Below are 24188 nucleotides of genomic sequence, written 5' to 3' on the forward strand. Positions count from 1 at the left end.
AGGTAGGTAGATGGTACGTAAAGGGAACAAGTTAAGGAGAGCTCTCATTGAGGTAGAGGAGAATGCAAATTGAGGACTACTGCCTTATAGAAGTATGAATAGGTAGCCTGGGGTCAGCTTATGTCACATTTGTAATAATCCTTGCCCCATTTTTCTATTCTCATTCATATCAAAAAATTGTTGTGTGCTTAGAGATTTAATTTGTCTACAATTCTTTCCATTAAATGCATGAAAAGGAGCAGTAAAATGAAGTGGGAGCAACACGTGTGTGTGGTAACAGTGTGAATTTTGACATTATTTTACCTAAACATAGCCTAGGATATTGGGGTATCTTTTGGAAAAGATTAATATACTGATGTGTGATACAATATTCAAGTATAAACAGATGTATAATTATCTTTAGGCATTGCTTGAGAGGACTGGCTATACTCTGGATGTAACCACAGGACAGAGGAAGTATGGTGGTCCTCCTCCAGACAGCGTGTACTCTGGAGTACAACCTGGAATTGGAACAGAAGTAAGTGTTCTTCAGCTGTTTGCCGAAACCTGTCCAGTTTGTAAATTATTCTATTGCATGATGGGGAAGACTAGTTGATTCTTTTTGTAGTGTAGCTATAATTATTTTCTTTGGATATCCATTTGTATTTTACTGTAGTCATAAGCAAGGAGAACCATGTGACTATTAGATACCCAAACACTCTGTAAAGGAATATAGATTTCTTGGAACTGGCTGCTAAAACCATGCAACCAGCAACACACCATTTTAGGTGCTTGGGTTGCGGTTACTAAGGAGAGACAGTTGCTTTATTCTGTTTTTGTTTTATGTCAGTAATTCTGAACAGTGCTTGTCCTCCCTCCTTGACCCTCCCCCACCACATAAAGGATGCTCAGTATTTGCTGAGAGATTTATTGATGGGAGTGGGTCACACAGGGGAAGGTTAGAGAATCAGATGAAAGGTCGAGCACATTGATCTGTCATTGAACGAAGAAGCCGTTTCTGCTCCATCTGTGCCTTCATAAAGTTTTCTTCATATACCTTTATGTTAGACAATTCTTAATCCTTTATTTTTATTTTTTTTAAAGATTTATTTATTTTTTTAAAAGGTTTTATTTATTTATTTGACAGAGACATAGCCAGCGAGAGAGGGAACACAGCAGGGGAGTGGGAGAGGAAGAAGCAGGCTCCCAGCAGAGGAGCCCGGTGTGGGACTCGATCCCGGAACGCCGGGATCACGCCCTGAGCCGAAGGCAGACGTTTAACGACTGCGCTACCCAGGCGCCCCAAGATTTATTTATTTTAGAGAGAGAGTATGTGCTCACATGCAGTACGGGGGTGGTGTGGGGGCAGGTAGAGAGAGGGAAAGTCCCAAGCACACTCCTGTGCTAGGGTGAAGCCTAATGCAGGGCTTGATGTCACAACCATGAGATTTTGACCTGAGCCAAAACCAAGAGTTGGGCTCTTAACCCACTGCACCACCCAGGTGCCCCACCAGTTCTGATCCTGCAAATGGTAAAAACCGTGTGCCAAAATATAAGGTTACGGCAGGGTCTTTTCTTTCTGGTGTCTTTCAGGTAGCCAAAAGCAAAGATTATTATTTCTGGTTTGTGAATAGAGACATCAGCAGTTAACATAACTTTTTAGATTTATATCGGAAGTAATTCCAGTGTGTTCACTGTATATAGAATAGAGTTTACGTTCATTGGTCTTTGTTTCCTGAACTTCCCTCAAGCATTATTACAGTTAATAATCTATTTCTTAATATTTAGTAGTGTTAAAGGGGACTCTAAACATTTTTACTTTCCGTGATACCTCAATCAGCTACATATTTTTGTTTTGAGTCTCTTAAAAAACTGTAAATTATTTCATGTTCCATAATTATTACAGAGTTGGAATTGGTCTGTGAGCCCTGTAAGTTTGTTACAGGAGCAAATGTCATTGAAACATAGTATACAAGTATTTTGGTCGTTTTTTTTTTTTTTAAGTGTTTTGTTTTGTTTTTTGTTTTGTTTTATTTTTAAGATTATTTATTAATGGGGCGCCTGGGTGGCTCAGTCGGTTAAGCGTCTGCCTTCGGGTCAGGTCATGATCCCAGGGTCCTGGGATTGAGCCCCACATCGGGCTCCCTGCTCAGGAGGGGCCTGCTTCTCCCTCCCTCTGCCTGCTGCTCACCCTGGTTGTGCACACTGTCTCTCAAATAAATAAAATCTTAGGGAAAAAAAAAGATTTTTTATTTTTAAGTAGTCTGTACCAGCGTGGGGCTCAGACTCACAACCCTGAGATTAGGAATTGCACTCTACTGATTTAGCTACCCAGGTGCCTCAAGCCATCCTTCATTTTTAATGTTCTACTTAGACTGTGAACCCTTTCAAATCTACATTTACATGTCATTAACTTTTAAACACTATAAAAATATAGTTCAACTTTCTTACTTGAACTGCTGCATCATAGGTATTTTTTTCCGAATGGTTTTAAATTTTGTTTTCTTCCCTTAAACCCTCATATAAAATTAAAAAATGGAATTGCTCTTTTGCTTCTTCCTTATTTAGAGGCAGCCTAAAACACCTTCAGGAGGGGAATACAGTTAGAAAAAGTTATCTGTAGTATACCATTCAGCATGTGATATCCTCATCAGTATTTACCAATTATTACATATATCTTAGTCTTGTTTCTTTAGTTATAAAATCCTTAGGAATAAAAATTAAGTGTATACAATATTGTTAATGTTCTTTCCAATGCCCAGTATAGCTTGGTATAAAATTAGTTGGTTGTATCTATTTCAAAATTATAAAAATGAACTTCTTTAGCCCATTAGATTGGTTTTATTAATGAGCTCATTAATGGGGACTTATCTTTGTTTTATATAGATAAGCAAGCAGTTTGTTAGTACTCTTAAGATTTCACTGAAAGCATTTAAACAGTTTAATAGGATCAACTATTTTGAGTATCCCATTAGAAACAAAGTTGGTATCCTACTTGTAAAATATGCGTATTCTCTTATTGCATTGTGTCTTTAGGAGAAAAATGCATTTTCCTATATATCAGATACCGTTGCATACAGCAAATAACTCTGCGGTGAAATCCCTATATGAGCCTAAGCCACTGCTACTCCTGCCAAGCAGTTTTTTACAACAAAATCTTAGTGTAAAGGTTTGGATTCTTCCGATACAGTTAAATTCTATGAGATTCGGCCTATACTTGTTGAAAATCAAAGTATTGTTTTGTTTTTTTAAGGATTTATGTGTTTTAGAGAGAGAGCACGTGGGGGAGGGGCAGAGGGAGAGAATCTTCAAGGCCACTCCACGACCCATGAGATCATGACCTGAGCCGAAAACAGGAGTCAGACACTTGATCAACTAAGCCACCCAGGCGCCCCTAAAATTATTATTATTATTTTTTTAAAGATTTTATTTATTTATTCGACAGAGAGAGAGACAGCCAGCGAGAGAGGGTACACAAGCAGGGGAAGTGGGAGAGGAAGAAGCAGGCTCATAGCGGAGGAGCCTGATGTGGGGCTCCATCCCATAACGCCGGGATCACGCCCTGAGCCGAAGGCAGATGCTTAACCGCTGTGCCACCCAGGCGCCCCGCCCCTAAAATTATTTGTTATTATTATTCTTTTTTTAAAGATTTTATTTCTTTATTAGAGCAAGAGAAGGAACACAGACAGGGGGAGCGGGGGAGGGAGAAGCGGGCTTCCCGGTGAGCAAGGAGCCTGACACAGGGCTCAATCTGAGGACCCTGGGATCATGACCTGAGCTGAAGGCAGACGCTTAACGACTGAGCCACCCAGGCACCCCTAAAGTTTTTTAAAAATTGGAAAAGTAGGAGGTTTTTAGTATGTTGGGTTGCTGATTTAATAAATAAATTGGTTTTCGTTGGTGTCATTTTTGGTGCTGTGAGGTTTAGGTTTTTGTTCTTTTATAATTCACTGTGGTCATTAAAAATTTTTAGCTCTTGATTGAGGAAGTTGAAATTAGGGTCAGTGCCTGAGTCTGGCAATATCAAAATTAAGTTATGAGAAGACTGAGGTTTCATCTTGGTAAAATCTACTGTAAATTAACCCTATAAGAGAGCGCTCCTTTGCATTGTTTTTAAGCATTGTCCTGAGATAAGAAATATAAAAGATAGGTATTAATTTTGAAGTGTGTTTTTTAGCATGTGTGGGCCCTCAGATCTAGACCGGTTATAGCATCTTTTGTGTTTTTCACCTGGCATTGTAAAACTGTTTTGGGAAGCAGCCTCTGTTTTTATTTGTTTCCATTACAATAAGCACTTACCTTTTTAAAGAGCATGGCACTGGAGTTTGTAGAGGAATTCAAAGGACGTGGTAGATTGAAATTTAATTCTTTGGTATTTTAACTAATGGAAGTGTTAGAGAACCGGTGTATTTAACAGAGATGTAAAAGTATATGACTTAGTAGTACCGGATTTGAATTATGTATAAGGAAAAGCTGCTGTGTTTGCAAAATAGCACGTAGGAGGGGGAAATGGAAGAGCCCTAGTAGATACTCAAAAGACTGTGTTGCACTGCCTGTTAACTCGTTTAACTCTATTCCTTCCAGAGCCTCAAAAGGCTTTCTCTATTAATGTTGAAGTACTTGATGGTTAGATAGTAGACAGCCCAAACTTTTTTCAAGCCTTGATGCTTAGTGAGTAAATGAAGAACTGTTGTTAACAGTATTCATTAGATTCTGTTGGTTCTAATAGGGGCAGGGGGTGGGGGAGGCTTATCTGCATATGCCTGAGTGCTTACTCTGAACAGTTCATATGGAGCCAGAATGGCTCAGGGACCAACAAGTTAATAAAAGGAAAACATTTCTATTTCATTTTAGTTAATTAAAAATTGAGCTTGGAAACTTTTAAAGGAAAGATGCTTAGTTTTGAATACTGTTTATTTTTAGACTTTTTAAGTTATTTAAATGTCCTATATTAAACTGATCTGGAAGTGAAGCCATCTCCTGCTTCTCAGTAAATCAGTATTTTTAGCCTGTTTCTTCTTGGATCCCAGTGATTATAATATTGGGCACTTTGTTGACCACAGATGTATTGACCTTTCTTCTAAAGTAAAACAGTATTCTTATGGAAAACCTGTAAGTTGGACTTCTAACATTCAAATGATACTTCGGAGTACAAGGAACTTGGCTCTTATGAATCCTTTATATAAAGTGATTAATCAATCATTAAATTACTTTTTCTGAAAATACAGGTTTTTCATTTTAGATTTGCTTAATGAGGCAAACCTGTCTGTTCTAAAAATATAGGCACAAGTGTTACATAAGTAGTGTATTAACCTGACACTTAGCTTCCTCACTTAGCTGTGTGTCAGGTGTATTTTCACAGTGCCACTTTATGTGCTCTTTCTTTGCTTTATGTGTTTTTGTAAGGGGTATGGAAGAATTAGGGATAATGAATAATGTAATTATGAAGCACCATTGCATTATGTTAACGGAAGTAATATGAAGCAGAATTTGGTTCCCAGAACAGTTTTTAAATGTTCAAATACAAATACCCTCAAATACAAAAACACTGTCCGACTGGGCTTGAGAGCTTAGCCACACCAAAAAATACATTTCAAAATGAATACCAAGTATCCTTGTATATTTTTTTTTGTCTCAGGACATTTTTTATCTGTAGTTTTTTTAGTGCTGTGCCCTGTTATGAATGCTTATTTATAGGATTGATAAGCTGGGGCTAGTGAGAAGTGGTCAGATTCTGGATATTTTGAAGGCACATCTAACAGATTTATTGATGAGGGTGTGAGAGAAGGGGGCCAAGGATGACTTCAAGGCTTGTGACCTGAGCAACTAGAAGGATGGAGTTGCCGTTAATTGAAATGAAGAATGCTGTAGAAAAGGGCAGATTAGCAGGATTGAAAGATCGTAGTTCCGTTCTGGACATGTTAAGAGTTAGATTTCTCTTAGACCTCCAAGTGGAGCTGTTGAATGAGGGAAGAATTTTGGCTGGAGGTTATAAGTGTGGGAGGCATAAGCATCTACATGGTATTTAAAAACCGTGAGTTTGGATGTGATCACCAAGGAAGTGTGTGTAATTGACTAAAGGTCTAAAACCTGATCCCTGCAGCCCTCCATATTTAGAGATTGGGGAGATAAGAAGGAATTGAGCAGAAAGAACCAATGAGGTAAGAGAAAAATCAGGGATGTAGTATTCTAGAAGTCCAGTGAAGAGAGTTTTCACAGAAGGAAGGTGTTCGGTTACAACAAACTTTCCGAGTAAGACAAGGACCGTGAATTGACATTTGATTCTGGCAACATGGATGTCATCAGTGACTTTGACAAGAATGGTGGTGAAAGCCATATTTGGAGAGGATTCAAGAGAGTGGGAGGCAAGGGATTTAAGATAGCAAGTACATACAGCTCTTTTGAGCAATTTTGTTAAAAAGGGTAGCAGAGAAATGGGACAATAACTGAAAGGTGTGTCATAGTCAAGATATATTTTTGTTTTCATTGAAATTTGAAGTCCGATGCCCAACCAACAGAGCTGTCCAGAGGCCCCTTGAAAAAAAATTTTTTTAAGTGAGAAATTGTAATCTCTTGTGTGCTGATGATCAAATTGTTGCTGGACCATGTGTCCTTGAGTGGAAGAGAAGAGATGGGATCTAGTGTAAAAGTTAACCGCATGAGGTAGATGTTCATTTGAACATTGATCAAAGATGAGCAGCTGTTATGTTCCAGGCACTGTGTTTAAGCTGGGAGTAAAATGAGGAACAAGATGTGGCTGTCTGCTCACATGGAAATTGAACTCTTCGGATGGTGTTATTCCCATATGAGGATATTGAGACTCACTGATTAAGAAACTTGCTCAAAGTAACTAAAATGTAGATCTGAATCCAATATAACTTAAAACTTAACTATTTCTCTGGGGCGCCTGGGTGGCTCAGTCGTTAAGCGTCTGCCTTCGGCTCAGGGCGTGGTCCCGGCGTTCTGGGATCGAGCCCCACATCGGGCTCCTCTGCTGGGAGCCTGCTTCTTCCTCTCCTACTCCCCCTGCTTGTGTTCCCTCTCTCACTGGCTGTCTCTCTGTCAAATAAATAAATAAAATCTTAAAAAAAAAAAAAACTTAACTATTTCTCAAAATTTCTGTACCTTTGTAGCTGTCAACCTGTTGCTCTATGCCGCCATCATCCCTTGCCTGGATTGCCTTGGGAACCTGACTGGGCAGCCTGTTTCTCCATACCATCCATCTTCTACTTAGCTGCCAACCCTTTAGAACATTTCATACCTAGTCACTTGTCTGCTCAGAACCCTCTGATATCTTCCCAACACAGTTGGAATAAAATGCAAATTCCTAACATGGTTTAACTTAATCCGGTCCCTGTTTTCTCTTTCTCAACACTGTCTCCTATGTGGATCTTTTTTTCCAGTCACTGTCCTGTTCGCTGTTCATCAGATACATCAAGTGTGCTCCTGTCTTTTTGTAGTTGTTCTTTACCTTGGAATGCTCTTTCTCAGATATTTAATTTTCTACCTTAGGTCTCAGTTCAAATTTACCTCTTTAGGGACACCCTCCTAATTAAAATACAGCCTCTTTCTCCTCATGTATTCCCTTTCCTTGCTTTTATTTGTCTTAGCCTTTAATACCTCTTGAAATCATATTTTTTAAAATTCTTATCTCTATCAGTAGTATATAAGCCTCATGAATGTTTAGACCTTGTTTGTAGTATTCAGTGCATCTCTAGAACTTAGAAAAATACATGGCATATGAGATCAAGGTATATGGAATTCCAGGTCTCATGAAAAGTTAGGACAAATTCTATGAGTAGGTTGGAAGTGAGTTACTATGTAGGCTACGTATTATTTATTGGAACAACTTCAGGCTGATACTTAGAAGATTAATTGGGTATGGTTAGGAATGGGAGGGATTCAAAATAGCTGAGATTTTTGTTTATGAAAGTATTATTTCCTTGGTCATCTTGAGGGGTGGTGGAGGAGGCAGCAGAAATTATGTTCTCCAAAAGAAATGAAGAAAATCAAAGGAGCTGGTTGACAAGGGTTGGTTTTACTCATTTTGATTTTTGGAAAAAAGAAACATTTGTTACAAATCTATTATATCTATGGTAGAATATTTAGGAAATATAATTAAAGAAAAAGAATAAGTTAGAACAGTTTTTCATGCATTGATAAATCACTATTAGTACTATTCACTACACAGTCATTCATATCTATTTATACATTTATATTCAAAAAACAAAAAAATGACATTGCTATTTATTGATGATTTGAGGTAAAATAAGGACAACCAAGAGGAAATGTTTCCAAATGCAGTTGGAAGTATAAAGTTAGGTTTCAGGATGTAGGTGTGAGAGATGACTGTATAGATATGGACTTGGGGGATGGATATGATCTTTGGAAGTGAAGGAAATACAGGGAAGATGAGATAGAGTCATAATTTTGGGAAATATGCAAACTTATTAGATGAATAGAAGAATGACTATGGAAAGGATAGGGAAATAATTAAAGGTAAAAAGACCAGGCTAGTGGAAGATTCTAAAAATTGAAGGGAAGAGAATTTTTAGGAGGCAACATCACCAATGTTATCGCTTACCGAGAAGGCAAGATGAGACTGAGGGAAAAAAGACTTGAATTAAGTCATTTGAAGTCCATTAGTGACATTTGGGCACGCAGCTTAGTGTTGTTAGAGGAAGAAGCCAGTGTCGTAGTTGGAGAGCATAGACGCCAAGGGCTCTTCAGAGTGAGTTTTTGTTAGAAATACGGTTCTGTAGGGATACTGCTCCGATGATGCCTTAGATGTCTTACACTTTGTAGCTGCACAGTACTAAGGATGTGGTAGATGGGTTGAATAACTGCATGAATAAAATGAAACAGACATGGCCATGTGTTCAAAGCATTTGAAAGTGAGAGGAAAGATAAATGGGTAAATGTTTCTTTCTTTTTTTTTTTTTTTTTTGCATATTGTTTTGTTGTGGGAGATCTGGCATGTTTGGAAGGATGTACTTAGCAAAATAAGAGAGTCGAAGAAATAAAAGTTGGCAGTTATTTCCGGGAGAAGGTGGTGTGAAGAAATGGGCTTAGTTATTATGGTTAAGAAGTTAACCTTGGAAAGGAAAGAAATCTCTTTTTCTGAGGTACGAAGAAGTAGAAATAGATTCTGAGAAAGTTCTAAGGCTGAGAGGAAAGAATATGAGGAAACCACTGACTGTTCCACATGATCTCCTTGGAATGACTTAGTGAATGAAGATTGGAGACTTTAAGGAGACAGAAGGATTGAATAGCTGTTGTGTGAGAATGCTCCTAGGGATTCAAAAGAAGTTTTACCAGACAACAGTGAAGGTAAATCTAATTACTTTGAAAAGGATTGTCTTAGCACAGTTACAGAGCTTAACGTCAGAAACTTAATATCCAGTAATAATTTGGGCGTCTTTTGAATTGCTGTTTCATTTATCAGGTCATTTTTCAGAATATGAAATGTTGACATAGATGAGTTTCACTAGAAAATTCATCTCTAGGGACACCTGGGTGGCTCAGTGGGTTAAACATCTGCCTTTGGCTCAGGTCATGATCCCGATGTCCTGGGATCAAGTCCCCCATTGGGCTCCTTGCTCAACAGGGAGCCTGCTTCTCCCTTTGCCTGTCGCTCCCCCTGTTTGTGCACGCGCTCTCTCTCTCTCTCTCTCTCTGACAAATAAATAAAAAAATTCTTTAAAAAAAAAATTCATCTGTAATGTAGACACTGACTTACTCTTTAAGGCTGTGGGTTGGGGGGGCGCCTGGGTGGCTCAGTCAGTTAAATGTCCCACTGTTGGTTTTGGCTCAGGTCATGATCTGAGCAAGGGTCCTGAGATCCAGCCCTGTGTCTGGCTCCCTACTCAGTGGGGAGTCTGCTTGAGATTGTCTCCCTTTCTCTCTTAAATAAATAAATAAATCTTTAAATAAAGACTGCATGCGGATTGCAAATGTTTGAACGTCAAAGATTGTCTTTAGTGTTGCTGACATGGTGGAAGCTTGAAGAAATTGTGGTCTGATATTAAATACCGAGAAGATTTTTGATTGTTTAATTTTAATTTATTGTATATTATAATTGAACCCTTGTTAGATAATTTTTTTAATTACTTTTTTTAAGAGTTACGTATTTGAGGGGGAGAGAAAGAGCGCACGTGGGGCGGAGGGGCAGAAGGCGAGAGAAACTTAAGCAGGCTCCATGCTGAGCATGGAGCCCGCCACAGGGCCCGATCTCAGGACACTGAGATCATGACCTGAGCCGAAATCAAGATTTGGGCACTCAGCTGACTGTGCCACTCAGGCACCCCTAGAGTTGAGAAAACGTCTTTATTCAATTATTGTTTTTATAAAAATGCAGATATCATATTTCTCAAAGTTACATACATGTATCCTTTATTCTGTGTTTATGTGAGAAAAAGAGAAACTAAAGAATTTAGAGTTGTTTGTATAGATTTTGCACACTCTTATTAATAGTTTCCATTTTTCAGCATAGAATATTGTTCTTTGTTAGTGACCCTAAGGTCGTTATAATAAACATCAGGGTTAACTCCTAAAGATTCAAATTGTCCTCATTCCTCCTTAACCATCTTTGTGCCCCTAGCCCCTTAGAAGAAAGGTTGTTGGGCTTTATGGCTCTAAAATGCTTACATTGGGATTCTAATACAAAGATTTTATTTCAGGTCTTTGTAGGTAAAATACCAAGAGATTTATATGAGGATGAGTTGGTACCCCTTTTTGAAAAGGCTGGTCCCATTTGGGATCTACGTCTTATGATGGATCCACTGTCTGGTCAGAACAGAGGGTATGCGTTTATCACCTTCTGTGGAAAGGAAGCTGCACAGGAAGCTGTTAAACTGGTATGTGATAAACAAATACCCATTGTTTAGTGGCACATCACCTCATTTTAAAATGTTTGCCGTTAACATTGTTTCATTTTCTTTAGTATTTGCTTTGCATGGTTAGATGTTGATAAAGTTGATATGTGACCTTTGCTCTTTTGCTCTATTATTCTGATTATAAAAGTAAAAAAGAATGAAAATACCCGAGAAATAATGTGTTAGAGAAAGTCTCCCAGGATTCTAGTAAGTTATTTATTAGATTGGTTAGTATCTAAAGTTTCATTTGAATATTTGGCTTCTGCAGTTCTCTCTTTGGATTTTAGGCAAAAAAGATGTGAATTGTTACTGTTAAACTTTAGGACAAGATTCTTAAAAGTGTAATGAAGGCTGGGATGGATCCCGGAGAACATAACCGGGGGACAGTGACTTTTAGGACACAATTCAGGAAATGATTGAGACTCTTTTATTTTTGTCACAACCTAATCATACAATTTATTTCCTAGGTATATGTTCATTTCTGTATTTTGTTTTCAGGCCCTTCAGTCTTCTCTGTCCTCAATCTTTTCTCTCCTTTTTAACTATATTATAGCCCATTTTCTGTAATCTAGTAACTTCCTTTTACTCTTTGCACTTCGTAGTACAATACTACTGCTCCTAGTAGTAATAGTAGTAGTAGTAGTAGTTGTAACAGTTCTGCAAATGAGAATTATCTTCATGCCTGTGTCGGTACAGCCATCTCAGTAACTTAAGTTAGCCGTGGCACTGTTCTGCATACTCTTCCCAGACATTGAAAAGCCTCACTTTGTCTAGTTCCAGTCCTTATAGGGCTTTTGGTTTCATTAATCACTTCTAAATTAGTTCCACTTCTAGCTTGACCCAGATTTTAGTTTTTATTAAGAACTTTTCTTTCCAACTTGTTTTTATTGAGAAATTGTCAAAGCTTTATAATTTTCGGCAACGTATGGATGATTTTTATTTTTTAGTAATCACATATCTTTTTAGTAAGCTAATGGGTAAGTAATGTTAAAGCCTAAGAAGCTGAAGTTTATCAAGGAAACTATGGCCATAGTGATTTAAATAAAGCCTTTTTTATTTCCTATCATTTTTTATAATTTTGAAGGTATTGTGTTTGATATGCAGTTTAAAACTTCTCGTATACCTTCAGAATACTGTGTTTTGTGTAGAATGTGAAGTTCTTCTGAATTTCTTTTTACTGATTATGCATAGTTGTGACTCTGTTGTTACTTTGCTTTTGGCTTATCTGTATCTAATTTTATCTCCAAGGATCCTGAATGATCAGTCTTGGGTACTTTTTCTGAAATTCTCTGGAAAATTTCTCAGATAGATAACATTGAAATATGATGTAAAGTATTTTAAAAAATAAAGTGAATAACTGAGTCATTTATATCCAGAAGAACAGTGAAAGTTAACAAAACCAAACTAAGACGAGAGGCCATAACAAGTTTTAAAATACACATTTTTATAATGGTAAGCATGAGGGGACTCGGTGAGTTTATGAAGCAGGAAGTATTTGACCTTATATTGTTGAATTTTTTAGATTGAGATCAGTTGTCCTGAGTTTGGGATGGTTGTGGGGTATCTGGTTCTTTTCTCCCTTGCAGTGTGACAGCTATGAAATTCGCCCCGGTAAACACCTTGGAGTGTGCATTTCTGTGGCAAACAACAGGCTTTTTGTTGGATCAATTCCGAAGAATAAGACTAAGGAAAATATACTGGAAGAATTCAGTAAAGTCACAGGTAAAACAAAAATGTATTTAGTAGAAGTTAGTTTTGAGAAATCTGTGGTACTATTTATAAGTAAAAAAAAAGGAAGTGTATATTAATCTAAAAATTCAAATCTTCAGTGTCTATAAATTGCCTCTCTGCTTTACAGTGGTTTGGTCTAAGCATGTTCCCTTATATTCGTAATTTCTTGGAATGTCCCCTTACGTCTGTGCCTTAATTGATTCTTAGCTTTTGCCAGAGTCTTTCCCTTGTAGCCCTCCAGTAAAGACTTCCCGACAGTCAGTGTGCTTTAGGGCCAAGAGGATGAGAGTTCTTATCCTCTTCCTTCCTGTTGCCTTGTCTAGATCAGATTTTTCAAAATTTCCAATTCTAAATCCCTGGAATTGATGGAGAAGTACATTTTACATCACAGGGCTATCTACATTTATAACTGAAACAAATTTAACGAAACTGTACTTTCACTTATTTTACATGATTTAGTGTGATCTCTCCTGTTTCTCCTGTTTCATTTTTTTAAAACGTGGGTAGAGATACACTCAGGCTAGCCAAGGTTTAAAAAAAACACTGATTTAGACCATTACTTCTCCCCATAAAAACCATGATTTTGTCCTCCAGATAAACTGTCCTTCCTCCTTCCTTGATGCTGTCATCCATTGCTCTTCTGGAGTCAGTCTTTCATTAACTGAAGATTGCTTTTGGCTCATAGTCTTTTTCTTCTGCCCTAAATTCACTTATTTGTAGTACCGTTAACATGTACATGGATGACTGTCCAATCCCCTAGCCTCCTGATTTTTTGACCACCTCATCTCCGGTTCTTTACTTCAGCTCCCCCACATCCAGATCACATTCTGGATCTTGCTGCCAGAAATTCTGCTCACTCCAAAATCTTGATTTCTAGCGTTCACTTTGTCGTAACCACTGCCACTACCCATTACAGTTGTGTCGATCGCATGCTCTAGATGGTGCAGTTCTTTGACCTCATCACTTTATTACCTGTCAGCTCCTTTCTGGCTTCTTACCCATTTATTCATTCCTTCAGCAGGTGTTTATCCAGTGCCTATTAAAGTGGTGGCATTGTGCTATGTGCTGGGATACAATGGTGAATAAGATCTGTTTTCTGCCCGTGTAGAGCTTACATTCTGGGAAAGGAGATAAGACAAAAAAATTAAATATTTGTACACTGTGGTAAGCACTGAGAAGAGGGAAATAAAGGATACTTAGCTAGAGAACAGCTATTATCCCTGTTTTGATGGTTATGGAAGGCTTTTCTGATACGATGACATTTCACGCAAGACCCGAAGAATGAGGAGGATGTAGCATACATACAAAGAGCAGAGGGATGTGCATTCCAAGAGAGCAACACCTGCCCAGTCTCTGAGGCAAGAAAGAACTTGGTGTATTACAGGAACTGAGAGAAGGCCAGTGTTGTTAAAATTACTGTAGAATTAAGGGTAGAATTAGATGAATTAGGCAAGGCTTTTGTGGACCTTGTAAGGAGTTTAGATTTAATTTTTGTAGAATGAGAAGGTATTTAAAGGTCTCAAGCAGGGAGTAACATCTGTTTCATGTTTACAGAATATTATCTCTCCTGCCATATAGATAATGGTTTAGAGGGGCTTAAGAGTAGAAGCTAATCAATTAGTTGAGGCTATCACAGTAGTTTGGATAGAAGATTGGACTTAGGGTAATAGTCGTGAAGGTGGAAAGAAGTAGATGGGCTCTGAATTGGGTAGGGGAGTAAAGGAAGAAATCCAAGAATGAGGCTTCAATTTCTGGCTTGAGAACCAGGAGGTGGTACTATTTATTAGATATGTAAGTAGAGAAGACAGATTTGGGGAGTGGTGACTGCGTTTTGGACATGCTAAATTTGAAATGTGTTTAAGTGTGGGCTAGAAATAAAATGTAAGCATTTTTAAAGATACAGATAGCTTTTAAAAGTACCAACTAGCTGATATTACTTAGAACATATGTGGAAAGATGAGAGCACAGGACTAAGACCAGAGGGACACCAATATTTAGCAATCATTTTCTTTTTTTTTTTTTTTAAGATTTTATTTATTTGAGAGAGAGAGCATGAAAGATTCGGCATGAGCTGGGGGTGGGGGGCAGAGGAAGAGGGAGAGAGAGAAGCAGACTCCCCGCTGAGCAGGGAGCTCGACGTGGGGCTCAATCCCAGGACCTCGGGACCATGGCCTGAGCTGAAGGCAGACGCTTAACCGACTGAGCCACCCAGGTGCCCCAGCAATCATTTTCATTCTTGGTAAAGTAACTTTTAAGTTAGATCCAAGGATGATTTTTGGTTACGATTACTTGGTTGAATGTAAGTTCTTTTGAATTTATATTAATAGTTTGGTTTTTAAATTCCTTGGTAGTGTTTTCATAAATTACAAGGTCATGTTATATCAAACACTCTAAAATATGGTAGAACGTTATACATCAGAATACAGTAACTAGACCTGTTGTTTATGGCTGTGCCCTCAGGACCCCTCCAAAATTAAAAAGGAACATAAAATGTTGTTTCACAACCCGTATCTAACAATGCTGATTTAATTGTCTACTAGGTAATTAGGGAATCATTTTGAGGCTTCTTCAATATTTTTTTGCTCTTCGGCAAATGGATTTAGGTCTGCCTAATCACTAGATGTGTGGTGGATGCTTTTGGCTTATATATCTGGCTGTTGGTTTAACAGAGGGTTTGGTGGACGTTATTCTCTATCATCAACCCGATGACAAAAAGAAGAATCGGGGGTTCTGCTTCCTTGAATATGAGGATCACAAGTCAGCAGCACAAGCCAGACGCCGGCTGATGAGTGGAAAAGTAAAAGTATGGGGAAATGTAGTTACAGTTGAATGGGCTGACCCTGTGGAAGAACCAGATCCAGAAGTCATGGCTAAGGTAAATGCAGTTGCTTGGGATGGGAGTGAGATTATTACTGAAATTTTGTACTCAGAGTAAAGCTCAACTTTTAAAAGTTTTGTGATAGAGATTATAGCTCTTCATCTTAATTCTAGGATCTGCTTTAATACCAAACTTAACTGTCAGTCTGGGTATCTAGAAGTTAAATTAATCATCCCTTTTCTTGGAGATTAAATGTGCAAAAGGAACTGAAATGAAATTCCTTTAAGTATTTCCATATACATGGAGAATTTGTTTAGTGTTAGGCACTAGGAGGGATACAGAGGTATAAAAAAAGATAGGGTCTTGTTGAATAAAGACAGAAGTAATGATTTTTGGAGATTATGATTTGCAGTCTTCATTGACCATACTATGACTTTTATTACATTGCCATTGATAATATTTTATCTAGATTTATAGCTGATTTTTCTTTTTCGTCTTTTTAATTTAATGATTAAGTTCCCTTAGACTGTCATCTCCATGAAGAAAGGCGCAAAGGGTTATCATGTTTGCTGTTACGTGATGGTGGCAAAATACGCATGGCAGGTCCTGTGGCAGGCCCTCACTTTTCTCCTAAGCCTTATACTTGCATTGTTGTGATCTCTGTCTGGGAAATAATGGTGCCATGAGTCCTGATTGTTAGGCTTTCCTTTGGGTGACTCCTGGAATTGAAGGGACTCATCAGAGTTGCATCTCTGCTGTTTTTAGTGAATTTTTGAGTATTTTGGTGTGTCTCTTCCCTTCTTGGTTAGGCAGCAACTCTGTGATGACCATAAATTAGTGGTTGAATTCTCCTAGACTGAGAAATCTTTCTTTAAAACTTTTTATTCCAGGTTCTGAGCAGGTGGTCTTCACTCTAATTAGTTTGGAGGAGAGCCCCAGTTTATACCAGTGTGGTCAAGTTCTGTAGGCAGAGACATCTTTGGGTTAGAGAAGATGACCGAGAATGAACCAGAGAGGCTCTCAGATGTGTTGCTCAGTGTCTGTTTCTTATATTCCTTGAATAGATTGTGTTAAGGAAAGGGACTGGGAATTTAAATAGCTCTGATTTTCTTTATTTTTATTTTTTACTAACTTGATTTTAATTCCATTTGTTTCTTCTAATAAAATTGTGACTTTGGGCAAACCTATTGAGCTTGGATGTCATCTATTTTATTGGAGCTGGATAAATCTTTTAAGAACCCTTATAATTTTGAACTGTCTTGTAGAAACTGAGTAGAGTTTGTTTTGCTTTTTCTGTAAAAACCTGTTTAAAATATCAGTATAGATATATTACACATCAAGAGAGGCGAATAAAATTCTCAGAAAACTAAAGTATAGTACAGCTGGTGATTTGTTCATCAGTACTTTTCACATACCTCTTGTAACCTTTCAGATTGAAATGCATCCTAAATTTTTACAGGGTTAGAAGACCTCAACATTTTATTCTAGGGACTATTCTTCCTGGATCATAAACAACTTTCAGAATGAAAAGAAGGCCTCTGTAAACTTGAATAATACTGATTGAATAAATTTGATTGACTATACTGATTCCTTTATTGTTTTCTAAGTTGGGAGGTGGGTGTTCTACCCTTCTGATGTTAACATTATCAGTGTTCTAATTCATTGAAGATTTTTTTGCCAAGTTGGGTCAATTTTATAATCAACCAAAACCTAAGAGCCTGCATGTATCTTTCTTAAGGGGGCTTTTTTCCTATTGAATGTTTTAAACAAACTTTCCACAGGTAATTTTTATATAGTGTGTTTTGGTTTCATCTCAAAAAAGAATAAAAGATCTGTGTTGAGTTAAAAAAAAAAAAAGTAAATAAGCTGAGGCCTGCGTACTGTGGAGTTTGATCTCTACGCCAACACTGCAAAAATAAAGAGGGTGGTGGTGGACAGTGTTAGATTCCCCCCCTTGGATTAATACCTTCCCCCTAATAATTTTTATTCATATACCCATTTATCTGAGGCAACAGTTTGTTCAGTGGTTGTGTTAAGTTTTTTCTTTGGATATGGTTCCTTAGTTCAAAAATCAAAATTACTTGGAAAGGTATAGACAAAGAAGTCCCACTTCTACCTAGCTCCATCTGCTGTGTTCCCTTGTCCCCAATACACACCCAGTTTTAGTAGTCTCTAGTTTATCTCTTAGTGCTTTCTTAGGCAGATACAGGCAAATATGAGTATTTATTCTTAACTCTTCCGACTTTTTACGTGGTGGTTACAGGTAACCTATTGCGTTCACTGATCTGTATTTGCTTTATTCACTATCCTAGTTCATTAGCTCTAAGGTAGTATACCGTTATTATGTGTACCACTAAGAAATTATTAAATGTTGACAATTAAATTATGACACAGTGCATGTGACATTGATTGTAAGTTGGATCCCTATTTCAGAGATGTAAAAAAGGGAAAAAATGCCTTACCAACAGTGTATCTTGGCAGTCTCTTCATATCCGCTCTTAGAGCCTTACTCATTTTTTATGGCTACGTAATATTCCATCGTGTGAATATACTATACTGTATTCAAGTGGCTGGGCATTGGGTTGTTTCTAATCTTTTATTATTACAATACTGTGGTGAATGAGCTTGTATCTTGTTAGTTGATAAAAGTGCAGATGTATCTGTAGGATAGATTCTCAGAGATAGACTTGTGGGCCACAGAGTACATGCATCTGTAATTATTAAGATATTGCCATATTCCCCTGTACCGTTTTACCCTCCCACCAGCAAAACACAAGGGGCCCACTTTCATCATCCTTGTCAAAATAGTGTATGATCATATTTTTGGATTTTGCCAGTCTGGTAAATGATATATCACAAAGCCATTATGGTTTGCTTCTCTTACTGTACATGGGTTTAAGTTTTTAATATGGTGAAGGGCCATTTGTGTTTCTTTGTATGAACCTCGTATTCATGAATTTTGCATATCTTTCTATTCAGTTTTCCACTGAGCTTTTTCTTATTTTCTGGAGCTCTGATATAAAAAAATAGAGATTAACTCTTTGTGGTAGAAGTCATTTGTCTTTTGGCTCCACTTCTGGCATTTTTTGCCATGTGAAAGCCATTTATTTCTAGTAGTTGAATTTTATCACTCCTTTATATAATAGATTTTAAATTACAAAACCTTCCTTGGAACAATGTTACGTAAAGGAATTACCTTTTCTTTCTTTTTTTTTTTTTTTTTTAAGATTTTATTTATTTATTTGACAGAGAGCGAGCGAGCATAAGCAGGGGGAGTGGCGGGCAGAGGGTGGAGGAGAAGCATGCTCCCCACTGAGCAGGGAGCCCGGTGCTGGGCTCAGTCCTAGTGCCCCGAGATCAGGGCCTGTGCCGAAGGCAGATGCTTAACCAATTGAGCCACTTAGGTGCCCACCTTTATTTTCTTCTAATATTTTTCAGTCTTTCCCCATCTCTACCCCTGTCCACCCCTTTTAAAATTTTTTCTCTATTTGGAGTTTAGCCTGGTACATAGTCTGAGGTCTGAATCCAACTTTTGTTTTTTAAGATTTTAAGTAATCTTTACACCCAACATGGGTCTCGAACTCACGACCCTGAGATCAAGAGTCACATGCCTCTCTGAGCCAGCCAGGCACACCGCCCCCCCCCAGTTTTATTTTTATCCAGGTGAACACTACAGTGATTTAAGCATTATAGATTGTTGTATCTGTTAGGGCTAGTCTCTGAATTTTGTTTTTATTTTTTCTTTTCTGACTATTCTTGTTTATTTTTTCATACAAACTTTAGAATTAGCTTACTCAGTTCTGGTGGGGAGCAAAACCCCAAAACATGTTGTTTTCAGTTGGTACTTAGGGTCCTGTTAAATTTGTGAATTAACTAATTACCTGCTGGCTCCTTGAAGGTTCTATTCACAGTGTTAGGTACTTTATTTTTATTTATTTATTAAAAAAAATTTTTTTTTAAACAATTTATTTATTTGACAGAGCACAAGTCGGGGGGTACCAGCAGAGGGAGAGGGAGAAGCAGGCTCCCCGCTGAGCGGAGAGTCCGATGTGGGGCTTGATCCCAGCACCCTGGGATCATGACCTGAGCCAAAGGTAGACACTTAACTGACTGAACCACCCAGGCACCCCAGTGGTAGTTACTTTAATGACAGGGCAGGAGAAGGAACCGATAATCTATAGAAGTTGGTAACTGACAGAATAATTTTCTTGGCAATTTTTATACTTCTATGATGCGCCTTTATTATTTAATGTTTTTGAGAAGGAAAGCCTGTTGTGAGCATAGAAAGAAATACTTTAACATAAGACTTCAGCTAACATTGAATAGCCAATGCCAATTTTGTGTATTTGTTGTATTAGGTGAAAGTTTTATTTGTGAGAAACTTGGCTACTACAGTGACAGAAGAAATACTGGAAAAGTCATTTTCTGAATTTGGAAAACTCGAACGAGTGAAGAAGTTGAAAGATTATGCATTTGTTCATTTTGAAGACAGAGGAGCAGCTGTTAAGGTAGAGATTTTGAAATTTTGCTTCTGGATATTTGAATTTTGTTGTTGAAACTTGCTAAACACATAAAATGACTTTAAAAACTGAAATAAAATTGGTTTTCAGCTTTTGCCGAACTCTGGAACTTTCTTTTAATAATCTGTGAAGTGATAGTAGTGTAACAGGTAAGATTTCATATTTCAGAGCCTGATTATTACTAACTGGGTTTGTGATTTCAGGCAAGTTATTTTTAATCTCTGTATTGTTTTTGTCAACCTAAGATCTGATAGCATGATGCCCTGGAAACACTGCAGGGTATAGTAATGAGCTGCTATACATGGTAAACAGGTAATGAGTCGTATTATAACTGCTTTGTTTACCTTGGTTTGTGGGCCTGTGAAAGACCCAGAGCAGCGTACGTGACTTCACACACAGCACAGCATATCGAATTCAGCAGATTGGTTCTGAGAGAGTGGTTAGTTCTTCATAGATTTGCCTTTCTTCAGTCATTGCAGAATTCTAATAGTATTAACTGTGTTGCTGGTTTCAGTAGTTGTTAGAGATCTTGCATATAATAGTCAATTTGATGATGTATTGAAAAGTGTGAAAAAAGTATTTTCATGTGGTGGCTAGTGGGTAAAACCTGAGTACCTGTGCTGTTTTCTGCCAAGAATGGATCTTTCGTGGGTAAAATTTGTAGTTTCTTGTTCCTCTCACATTTCCGAGTGGGGGAGAGAAGCAAGACACTTAACAAAAGCTTTTTTATGTATTTGGGAAAGTAGGTTCAGAATCCACAGGGACTCACTCAGGCCTGGTCCTTTCTCTGCATGGTCTGTTGGGATGGTGGCCCCTCTAATTTGAGCAGTTTCTGTTTCTTGCCCAGGATATTTGCTTTAAAGTGTGCCTTATAGAATCTTTGGACTAGTTAGAATTTATTGGCTTGCTTTTTGATGAAAGCTAATTGGTGAGATGGCATTGCTTATAAAATTCACAGCTTAGTGCATAATTTAATGCTTGGTTTCTGAAATTGCCAGTGGTATGAAACACGGATAACTAATTCATACCTTCAAAATACTCCTTCTCATTCAGTTGTTACTAAATAACTGGTTGTCTCTAATTGAAAAGAAGTATAAAAACTGGTAGGGTGGTTTGCCAAAGAAGTCTGTGAAATTACAGAATGTGTCAGCAACTGGGAAGCTTCTGTGGACTTACTTAGTTGCTTTAGGTGAAGTAGCCAAAAGCTAATGTGGTAAAGGGGAGCAGTTAGCACGTGGAGGGGGACTGATTTAATCTTTGTCTAGATGCTTGTAAATCTCTGAATGTTCTTTATGGATCGGGCATTTTATTCTGTTTGTCCAGAGAGCAGAAGGTTGTGTAGGGAAGCAGAAAGGCTGTGGCGAGTAGGTGTGATATTTTGTTCCTGAGTTACTTGAACTTGGATGTATGGCAGAGGCTGTTAGGGGAACAACATAGATAAAGGGCTAGAGCATAGGATGCTTTTGATGACTGCTTTCCAGGTGAATGCTCAAGTCTTCATTAGTCCTGTTCTGGGCTCTGCTCTTAACTGTTCAGGTGAAGTATGTTCTGGGTGAAGTGTTGGGGGGGAAGCCTAGGCATTTTTGGTCGGTATCTTGTTCAGTTTCACTGATAACCTCATTCAGTAACCTCATTTGTCTTTCAAGTCTTTAAGATTTTTATGGAAGAGCAGTTTCAGAGTTACATATTGAACGCCATGTTTTTATTTTAAAATTTGAATCCTGAAAAGTTTGTGTTAATTATGGCACTTTTTCCAGATGTGGATTTGCTTCTTTGGTATGGCTCAGCCTTGAGGGATTGGTTATTTGGAAGTAAGCAGTGATAGGCGGCTCTGTAAGCCCTTTTATCTTTTTATTTTATTTATTTATTTATTTTTTAAAAGATCTTATTTATTTATTTGACAGAGACAGCCAGCGAGAGAGGGAACACAAGCAGGGGTAGTGGGAGAGGAAGAAGCAGGCTCCCAGCGGGGGAGCCTGATGTGGGGCTCGATCCCAGAACGCCGGGATCATGCCCTGAGCCGAAGGCAGATGCCTAATGACTGCGCCACCCAGGCGCCCCCCTTTTATCTTTTTACATATAAGAGTAGGACATCAGTTTTGTTTTCAATATAATCTTACACGTAAGAAGGTAAGATTGAGGGAAATAAGTACTTTGTATTTTTTTTCTTCATGGCTAGATTCTTTTGCCAATTAAAATAGTTGTGAGGTAAATTGTTTATTAATTGTATTAAATCGCACAGGTATGTCTATGTAATAATGTCTTGAAGTACTGTTTTTACCTGTAAAATAAATTTATTTTTGTAATTTTGTATAGGCCATGGATGAAATGAATGGCAAGGAAATAGAAGGGGAAGAAATTGAAATAGTCTTAGCCAAGCCACCAGACAAGAAAAGGAAAGAGCGCCAAGCTGCTAGACAGGCTTCCAGAAGCACTGCGTGAGTCTATATTTTAGTAAATACATCTCTGAACAAAGAATAAGTTGTTAATAGAGATCAACTTAATAAAAAATTCAGGAATAGTCTTGAAGTAAGCTAACTTGTTTTTTCTTTTCTCCCTTCCCTCCATTGCTAGGTATGAAGATTATTACTATCACCCTCCTCCTCGTATGCCACCTCCAATTAGAGGTCGGGGTCGTGGTGGGGGGAGAGGTGGATATGGCTACCCTCCAGATTACTATGGCTATGAAGATTACTATGACGATTACTATGGTTACGATTATCACGACTATCGTGGAGGCTATGAAGATCCCTACTACGGCTATGATGATGGCTATGCAGTAAGAGGAAGAGGAGGAGGAAGGGGAGGGCGAGGTGCTCCACCACCACCAAGGGGGCGGGGAGCACCACCTCCAAGAGGTAGAGCTGGCTATTCACAAAGGGGGGCACCTTTGGGACCACCAAGAGGCTCTAGGGGTGGCAGAGGGGGTCCTGCACAACAGCAGAGAGGCCGTGGTTCCCGTGGATCTCGGGGCAATCGTGGGGGCAATGTAGGAGGCAAGAGAAAGGCAGATGGGTACAACCAACCTGATTCCAAGCGCCGTCAGACCAACAACCAACAGAACTGGGGTTCCCAACCCATCGCTCAGCAGCCGCTTCAGCAAGGTGGTGACTATTCTGGTAACTATGGTTACAATAATGACAACCAGGAATTTTATCAGGATACTTATGGGCAACAGTGGAAATAGACAAGTGAGGGCTTGAAAATGATATTGGCAAGATCGATTGGCTCTAGATCTACATTCTTCAAAAAAAAAATTGGCTTAACTGTTTCATCTTTAAGTAGCAGTTTGCTGCCATTTGTATTGGGCTGAAGAAATCACTATTGTATATATACTCAAGTCTTTTTATTTTTTTTTTCCTCTTTTCATAAATGCTCTTGGACATTATTGGGCTTGCAGAGTTCCCTTATTCTGGGGGTTACAATGCTTTTATCGTTTCAGGCTTCATTTTAGCTTCAAAAACAAGCTGAGCACACTGTTAAATCATGATTTTGCAGAACCTTTGGTTTTGGACAGTTTCATTTTTTTGGATTTGGGATAGATTACATAGGAGTATGGAGTATGCTGTAAATAAAAATACAAGCTAGTGCTTTGTCTTAGTAGTTTTAAGAAATTAAAGCAAACAAATTTAAGTTTTCTTGTATTGAAAATAACCTATGATTGTATGTTTTGCATTCCTAGAAGTAGGTTAACTGTGTTTTTAAATTGTTATAACTTCACACCTTTTTGAAATCTGCCCTACAAAATTTGTTTGGCTTAAACGTCAAAGCCGTGACAATTTGTTCTTTGATGTGATTGTATTTCCAATTTCTTGTTCATGTAAGATTTCAATAAAACTAAAAAATCTATTCAAAACATTACCTATTTCAAATTCAATTGTGTCCTAAAACATTATTTTATTCGTAATCCTTTGCAAGGAATATTGTTTTCAAATTATAACTGCCTATGTGAGTGATCAAATTCATGCAAAATTTCTTGTCTATTCCAATATGTATCGTGGCTATCAGACTGAGGATTAGTCTAAATTCTAGTGTTTATTCCAAATAGCACTTTATTGATTGGTGTTCTTTCATAGTCTCTTCTAATTTTGAAATTTTATCCTTTATTTTTATAAAAACAGGTTCAAAGGCTTTTGAACATTCTTGCAGGCATTGGATAATTTGCGTTAAATAAAATGGGGTTGGGGAAGCAGACTGCAATTTATTTTTGACCCACATTCTTTCTATAAAGGATAATTTGTTGCCTGAAGACCTTATTTGCTGGAT

General features: G+C 37.9%; 1 protein-coding gene across 3 annotated transcripts in view; it reads left to right on the forward strand.

Annotated features, from left to right (window-relative positions):
* Positions 1–23780, forward strand: part of HNRNPR (heterogeneous nuclear ribonucleoprotein R) — a 32776-nt gene extending 8996 nt beyond the window's left edge. For all 3 annotated transcript variants that reach the window (XM_045782083.2, XM_087858427.1, XM_045782081.2), the window contains 7 exons: positions 404–517; positions 10659–10835; positions 12440–12575; positions 15254–15459; positions 19761–19910; positions 22239–22360; positions 22497–23780. In XM_045782083.2, the coding sequence (XP_045638039.1) occupies positions 404–517; positions 10659–10835; positions 12440–12575; positions 15254–15459; positions 19761–19910; positions 22239–22360; positions 22497–23109 (1518 nt within the window). In that variant the 3' untranslated portion in view covers positions 23110–23780. The remainder of the gene's footprint in view (positions 1–403; positions 518–10658; positions 10836–12439; positions 12576–15253; positions 15460–19760; positions 19911–22238; positions 22361–22496) is intronic.
* The last annotated feature ends 408 nt before the right edge of the window (positions 23781–24188 follow it).

The sequence above is a fragment of the Ursus americanus genome, chromosome 33, assembly GCF_024610735.1.
Source record: "Ursus americanus isolate L20-20 chromosome 33, mUrsAme1.1.p, whole genome shotgun sequence".
In the NCBI taxonomy this organism is placed as follows: Eukaryota; Metazoa; Chordata; class Mammalia; order Carnivora; family Ursidae; genus Ursus; species Ursus americanus.